General features: G+C 39.2%; 1 protein-coding gene across 1 annotated transcript in view; it reads right to left on the bottom strand.

Moving 5' to 3' along the window:
• Positions 1-206: 206 nt before the first annotated feature.
• Positions 207-8,497, bottom strand: part of AFF2 (AF4/FMR2 family, member 2) — a 559,120-nt gene continuing 550,829 nt past the window's right edge. Inside the window, exon 21 of the mRNA XM_006869732.1 lies at positions 207-395. Within this exon, the coding sequence (XP_006869794.1) occupies positions 274-395 (122 nt within the window). The 3' untranslated portion in view covers positions 207-273. The remainder of the gene's footprint in view (positions 396-8,497) is intronic.

The raw sequence follows: 8,497 nt of genomic DNA, 5'->3' as shown, positions 1-8,497 counted from the left end.
TAGGGACTGTTTCATTCCATAATGCACAAGAAGATGATGGGGTCTGAGGAATGCATATAAAATACTGGAAAATGACTAGGTAATAAAACATACAGTGTTTTTAAGTTTTAGTGTCCACTTACAATGACTTCTGTTTTTAACAGATAGCAAAAGAAGCATAATAACAAACATAATCAAAAAGAACATTCCCAAATGAGTGGCGTTCCACCAGTGACCATCGGTGCTGGTAGAGGTAGAGTGATGGGTGGTGATGGAAGAGATGGGGAATACCCACTACAACAAGTGGGCATCGATGCGTAGCCAACACAGTCCCTGACGAACGTAGCGAACAAGATTAGTCATGCTGCTGTGCTGGGTCAGAGGCCCCATCAACGTGTCCAGGTCGCCAAAGAATTCTGTAAATTAGAGCAGATCTCGGTCAAGCATTTCAATGAGATCATAGAAATATGCTTCAGTAGTCCTTCATGAAACCACACAACCAGCTGGGCATTGGGAAAGCTATTCATCTGTTTGCTCAGTCATTCATTCATTCACTCATCTAAGAAACATTTAAAGAGTTGCCTTCTAGGGGACCGAAACTCCATATGGATAGCAACGACTATTATTTTAATCTGTATTTAGCTGCCAAAAATCTGCAGCATGAGCAATACTTGTAGATGTTGTTGTGATTGGTAAAACACAAATCTATTACCAAATTCATAATAATTGTTAAAAAAAGACTTTTTTTTTTTTTTTTTTGTAATCACTGTATGAGCGTGCTCCTTCATGGAAAACTGAAATGAAAAGATAATGGAATTTTTCCAAGTACCTTTTGAAATCCTCTTGTATATTTTCTCAGACAGTGGATTCTAAAAGTACATTACAATCCTGTGGCGATTTATATGTATATGTTTATGAATAAATATATATGTGTGTGTATGAATATGTCATTGTTGTTAGGAGCCACCAAGTTGGTTCCAACTTGTAGCAACCCTTTGCACAACAGAATGAAGTACTGCCCATCCTGCACAATTCTCACTCATAATCTTTGTTATGTTCGAGCCCACTGTTTTTTCCACTATATCAGTCCATCCCATTGGGGATCTTCATTTTTCTCACTGACCCTCCACTTGGCCAAGTGTGATGTCCTTCCTGCTTCAGGAACTACTTCCTCCTGATAATATGCCATCCTCAGTTCCAAGGGGCATTCTGGCTACACTTCTTCCAAGAAAGATTTGTTTCTTCTTCTGCCAGTTCATTGGACTTTCAGTATTCTTCACCAATACCATAATTCAAATATATCAAGTCTTCTATGGTCTTCCTTATTCACTGCCTAGCTTTCATATGTATATGAGGCAATTTAAAATACCATGGCTTGGGTCTGGGACAACTCAGTCTTCAATGTGAAATCTTTGCTCTTTTATACATTAAATTGGTCTTTTACAACTGATTTGCCCAAGGCAATTTCTTGACTGCTGCTTCCATGGGTGTTGATTGTGTATTGAAATAAAATCAAATCCTTGACAACTTAAATCTCTTCTCTATTTTTAATGGTGTTATTTATTCGTGTAATTGTGAGGGCATATGTATATACATATACATATATATATATATACATATATATATATATATATATATGTTGTAATCCATACTGGATTGTAATTCATCAATGGTGCTTCAAGTTCATTTCACTTTCAGTATATGTTGTTGTTGTTAAGTGTCATCAAGTTAGTTCCAACCCATAGCAACTCTGTATAGGTTTCCAAGGAATGGCTGGTGAGTTTGAACTGCTGACCTTGCAGTTCAAACTTACCTTGCGATCAATTGAGTGCTTATCCTACAGCTCCATACCAGGACTCCTATATACATGTGTGTATAAATACAGTCCAGGTGTGGTGCTGTGGGTTGATGCACTGGACTGCAAAGTCCATTTGTACCACAAAGTCAGTGGTTAAATCTCACTAGCTGCTTCTTGGAAACTCTCTAAAGGCTCACTATGAGTCGGAACTGACTCCACGGTACTTAACAACAACAACAAATAAAAAAATATATGTTGTTAGGTGTTAGGTGCTATCGAGTCAGTTCCGACCCATACCCTATGTACAACAGAGCAAAACATTGCCTGGAAAATTCTGGTTGTACTTCTTCCATTCCATGTTCTTCTGGCAGTCTATGGTACATTTAATATTCTTCTCCAACACCATAACTCTGATGAATAAATTCTTCTAGGGTCTTATTTATTGTCTAACTTTCACCTGCATATAAGGCTATTGAAAATATCATGGCTTGGGTCAGGCGCACTTTAGTCCTCAACCTGACATCTTTGCTCTTGAACACTTTTAAAGAGGTCTTGTACAGTAGATTTGACTAATGCAATGCATCATTTGATTTCTTGACTGCTGCTTCCATGAGGGATGACTATGGAGCCAAGCAAAATGAAGTCTTTGGCAACTTCAACCTTTTCTCCATTTATCATAATGTTATTTATTGGTCGAGAGGTGAGGATTTTTTTTTTTTTTTTTTTTAATACTGAGATGCAACCCACACCGGAAGCTGCGGTCTTTGATCTTCATCCATAATTGTTTTAAGACCTCTTCACTTTCAGCAAGCAAGGTTCTATCATCCGCAAGTTGCAGGTTGTCAATGAGTCTTACTCTAATCCTGATGCCATGTTCTTATTTCTATAATCCAGCTTCTTGGATTATTTGCTCAGTTTACAGACTGAGTAAGTATGGTGAAAGAATACAACCCTTGCACAAACCTTTCTTGATTTTAAGCCATTCAGTGTCCCCTTGTTTTGTTCAAATAATTGCCTCTTGATCTATGTACTAGTTTCTCATGAGCAAAAAATAAGTGTTCTGGAATATTCATTTTCCACAATGTTGTCCATAGCTTGTCCACACAGTTGAAATTCTTTGCACTGTCAGTAAAGCACAGGCAAACATCTTTTACCTGTGCCTTATTGTGTTCTCTGCATTCAGCCAAGATCTATCGGATATCAGCAATAATCTCCCTCATTGTATGTCCTCATCTGAATTTGGCTTGAACCTCTGGCAGTTCCTTGTCAATGTACTGTTACAGCCATTTTTGAATGATCTTTAGAAAAAAATTATTTGCATGTTATATTAATGATATGGTCTGATGATTTCCACATTCTATTGGATCACCTCTTTGGAATGGGCACAGATATGGATCTCTTCCAATCAATTGGCCAGGTAGCTGTCTTCCAATTTTCTTGGCATAGATTCCAGTGCTGCATCAGTTTGTTGAATAATTTCAATTTGTATAAATAAACATATTTTGTTGTTGTTAAGAGCTGCCAAATCGGTTCCTGCTCATAGGGGCTCTGTATAGGGTTTCCAAGGAGCGGGCTGGCTGGTGAATTTGAAATGCTGACCTTGCAATTCAAACCGACCTTTGAGTTACGGGATTAAAATGATTTCTTTTCCTTTTGTGTAATGAGGTGAGTTTAATGATTTTTCTTGGCACAATGTAGACAAAGCCAGTTAGCCTAGACAGAAATACCCAAGGCCAAATAAACATCTCAGAGGAAGCTGATTTGGTAAGCTTTATTACTACTTAGATTAAGAACGGAAAATGATCTGCAAGTGTCTGTCCGAAAACCGCTTCCTCTGTACCTAATAACACTGATGGATGGAGAAGGTAAAACCTTAAGTTCACTCTCTTGAACAATGTGCTTTGGCGAAGAGTGTGAATACATGGGTAAAACTATGTGACGTCTGTTTGGTAGTGCATTGACCTTGGAGACAACATGTGAGGGCTCTCTGGTGTCCTCTTTGTTGGCTCCTGATAGAGGAGGTGGTGTTAGCTATGCTTGTGCTGTCTGGGGAGTGAGGAATCTGACTAGGCGCAACTGGAAACTGCCCTGCAGTGCTGTGGATGCTCTCCTGCCTTCTTGGAAAGCAATTTCCATGCCTGGGTTACAAGGACTTGATTGAGCAGCAGATGGTATTTCATTAACAACACATTTATTCTTCATGTTATGTATAACATATGGGCCTATTCTGTAGGTATCAACTTCATTTGATTATGTGATACTTTTTAACCTGTACAATGCAATAAAAATAATTTCTACTGATAAAGGAGTAAATTATTTTTGGCATCTAATATATTTTCTTATGTAATATAATATTAGGGAAAATTTTAAAGGACTTAGTCATTGTTAAATGAACGGGAGCCTCACATGAGCCAGGATGTCCCCTGGATATTCTTCAGAAAGCTCTCTCTGGCATGCCTTTAAAAAATCTTAATTTATTTTGTTGAGGGATAGAGTTAGGACTATCGCTAGGTCTAGACTAGGCACAGGACTTCATTTAGTGTCAGGGTTATGGTTAGGACTAGAGTAAGTGTTGGGCGTAGATATTGAACTAAGTCTAACAGTAAGACTTGGTCTAGTTTTAGATTATAGTTGTTGTTGTTGTTGTGAAGTGCCGTCGAGTCGGTGCCAGCCCATAGCGACCCTGTATAGGGTTTCTGAGGAGCAGCTGGTGAGCTTGAACCACCGACTTTAAAGTTCAAATGGCTTTGCAGTCTGGTGCATTAACCCACAGCACTGCACCACGACTCCAGATTATAGTTAGGTCTCCTTTTATTTATTAAAAAACATTTTTTTCTTGAAATCTATCTGTAATTATGCTATTCCCTCCTTTTATGTTTTTAATTTTCATTTTTGCTGTCTTGTTGTTGTTGTTAGGTGCCATTGAGTCGGTACCGACCCATAGCGACCTTATGCACAGCAGAACGAAACACTGCCCGATCCTGGGCCAACCTCACTATTGTTGCCACGCTTAAATCCACCGATGCTGCCACTTGGCCAATCCATCTCGCCGGGGGTCTTCCTCATTTTCTCGGACCCTCCACCTTACCAAACATGATGACTTTTTATAAGGTTGGTCTGGTTTGTGTACACTCTTTTAGTTTCTGTTTATCTGGAAATCTCTTAATTTCACCATCATATTTGATGGACAATTTTGCTGGGTGTATTATTCTTGGTCGGAAATACTTTTCTTTTAGAAATTTATATATGCCATCCCATTCTCTTCTTGCCTACACGGCTTCTGTTAGTCTTACTAGTTTTCCTTTGTAGGTAACTTTTCTTAGGAATTTTTTCCTTGTCTTTGTTTTTTAAAAACTTTGATTATAGCATGTCTTGGCGATTTTCTTTTGGGGTCTATCTTGTTTTGAGTTCATTTAACTTCTTGAATGGCTATCTTCTCTTTCATGATATTAGGGAAGTTTTCTTCAAACAATTCTTGGACAAATTTCTCTGTTTTTTTTTTTTGTTTGTTTGTTTCTTTCTTTCTTTCTTTCTGTTTTGGAATACCAATCACAAATAAGTTACTACTCTTGATGGTGTCACACATACATTGTAGACTTACTTTAGATGTTTAAATTATCTTTTCTGATTCTCCCTCAGTTGTTCTTTTTAAGTGCTGATTTTCAACCCACAGTGACCTAGTACAGGGTTTCCGAGGTGAACTGGTGAGCTTGAGCTGCAGCACATTAACCCACAATACCACACCAGGACTCCCTTTAGCAGATGAATTTTGAGAGCCTTGTCTTCAAGCTCAGAAATTTAGTTTTCCATTGATCCATTTCTACTTCTTTGCCTTTTCATTGTAGTATCTGTTTCTGAATTCTTAGTACTAACCTTCTGGCTTTCTAACTGCTGGTTTTGTATGGTTTCCAAATATGCATTCTTTTGTCAGTTTGTTCTTTTAGTGTTTTCCTGACTTCTCCAAAAGTTTTTTTTTCTGTGTTCTTGTTTTCCTTGATCTTTTTCTCAATCTGTTGAAAGTACCTAAACAGCATTCTGTTAAACTCCTTATGAAATATTTCTATTATATTTTCTGATTCTGAATTTTGGTCACTTGCTTGAGGCATTCTGTCTTGTTTCTTCATGTTTTATTTGAAAAATCATGGTGTCCTTGTATTTATATTTCATTGATGATTGTATGATTATATATTAGTGTGTTCTCAGGCACTCACCGTCTGTTTCCTGGTGGATGTGATACAGACTGGAAGGGTGAACTCAATTCTCTGTTTTCTCCTTCTGTAGTTCAGGGAAGGTTCATGCACCTCCAGAAGCCTGGGTGGTACTTCCAATACCTTTAAACTAGGCAAAGCCAAGGCTGTGCAGGAGAGGGTACCACTGACTGATGGGGTGGCTATGCCCCTGGCTACCAGTAGGACATAGGAAAAAGGGAGAAAGGCAACCCCTGACACCAACATCCAACTGTGGTTTGAGCCTGCAGGCTGCTGTATTGAAAGCTGTTTACCAAAGCTCAAGATGGCCACACTGCTCCATGCCCGCTGAAAGCCTGCCCATTTATCTAATCTCTTGCTTCTCCTGTTCAGCTTCCTCATCCATTTGGTCTCCATTTCACCTCTCTGTCCTATCCTCTGAAGTTTAGGGTTCCAAGATAACCATCTGTACCTGTTTCACTTGACCTCTCATGTCTTTGTAGCAGAGGGTCTATACTGTCATCTTGCCATAGAAGTCTCTATGTGGCATTCTTAGCTAGGTACTGTCTTAATAATTTTTCCAAGTGAGCAGTGTAAGCAATTGCAGAGGTAGAGCATAAAACTTCTAGATCAAAGGTCAGAGGGTATCATCATCAGCCTGACTGGCCCATTTCAAGCACCAGAACTGTCTGCAATATGCCATTTGCAGTTGTGTTAGTGGGAAGGCATGGGGAAGCTGTTCATGCCTTTCACTGAGAGAGCCAACTTCACCATCTCCATGGCATAACTGAGTGGGAAAGGTTCAAGTACAAGGTTGTCTCCAATGGAATACAGAGTACCAGTCAGCAAGGAAGCTCTTGTCCATTTCTGTACAGAAAAAACAGATGTGGGGGAAAATCTCCAAATCCCAGCAGATCAGAAATGAAAAGCATGTGAAACTCAAGGCTACAAGCAGAAAATTCCAAACCAGGTCCTCTCTCCATTCCGGTGAAAAGTCCAATGACAGATTTGTTGTTGTGTGCTGCTGAATCAGTTCCAACTCACAGCGACCCTGTATAGAGTTTCTGAGAGTGATTGATTGGCTTGAACCACCAACTTTGTGGTTAGTAGTCTAGTGATCCCCACCAGGGCTCATCGATAGCATTAGCACGAAATATTTTCTCTCCTTGGGTGGAAAGCCTAAATTGTTTTTCATTCAAGACTCAATACTGCAACACCATATGCTAACGACTAGATTAGCATCATCTCATCCTCACATCAACACAGCCATCACATTACTTTTAGAAACTTCTGCTGTTAATTTATAAGGGATGAGTTGATCAGCTTTTGGAAATGGATGTCATTATGAAGGAAATCCATAAATATTGAACTGCCTTGCAGTTCTCAACACAAAATAAGACAGAGAAGGGTAACAGATCATCTCAGCAAATCTTAAAAAAGTTTGTGTCTTTGCTTAGGATTACAGAGCCCTTAGATGGGCCTGGTTCTCTCAGCCAGTTTTCTCTGGATTTCCAAAAACCTAGAGAAGTAGAGAAGTTAAGACTGGCCCATCACTCAGGCAATTGGTACAATCTCACTGAAAGTCCCCAAGGACCCACTCCTAGTTTTGCTCTCTAGATAGGCAATGTAGCCTAATGATTAAGAGTTCTAATTCTAGAATCAGATCTATATTCAATTCTGGTTTCCAACATTAAGAGTTGTGAGATCATGGATGAATTTCTTTATCTATTAAATAGATTATATCTGAGTTGCTTCATTTATTAAATAAGGACAAATTAGACAATAAATGATAAAGGCATATGCTGTTATTGTGCCTTCGAGGTGTTTAAAAATTCTATCTATGAACATTAAATTTGCTGCACAAACAAATACATGCAAATTCACCTCAAGAATCAGATGTGGATTGAGGACCAGCTACACATGTGTGTTTTGGAGTAGAGAACTGTGTTCTATAGGGGTTTCAATGGATAATTTGTTAGAAGTAGATCACCAGGCATTTCTTTCGAGGTGTCTCTGGGTGAATCTGAACTTCCAACCTTTTTGTGAGCAGCTGAGTGTGTTATCATTTGCATCACCCAGGGACTCCTGAGCTCTATAGCTATATAAGCACACGGGTAAAGAAAAAAACATATTTGTAGGCTTTCTCCCTTGCATGCAATATTTAATGTTAGGTGCTTTATAATCCATCTGTTTCACCATCATTACATCCACTTCATAGATGGGAGCCAGGAGCTGACTTAGAGAGTTTATGCAATTTGCGTAAGATCATCCAGCTAGTGCCTTACCCAGACTGGGTTCGTGCTTAAGTGATCAGACTTCAAAATCTGTGCTCTTTCATCTCCATTTGCACGGTTTTCCTACATGCACAGCAGTACAGTACACAAAAATACACAGCAAGGAGGAGAGCAGGGAAAGAACACAGAGGCAGCTTTGAGGAGAAAAGGGAAAGAGAGTCTGAGGCCCTGGGGCTGAGTGGGAAGTACAGGAGAACTGTTTGGGCTGTGAGGACTGGAGGAGTCCCAGGGAGTCCTTC

The sequence above is a fragment of the Chrysochloris asiatica genome, unplaced genomic scaffold (assembly GCF_000296735.1).
Source record: "Chrysochloris asiatica unplaced genomic scaffold, ChrAsi1.0 scaffold00134, whole genome shotgun sequence".
In the NCBI taxonomy this organism is placed as follows: domain Eukaryota; kingdom Metazoa; phylum Chordata; class Mammalia; order Afrosoricida; family Chrysochloridae; genus Chrysochloris; species Chrysochloris asiatica.
This window is presented reverse-complemented; position numbering and strand designations above follow the sequence as displayed.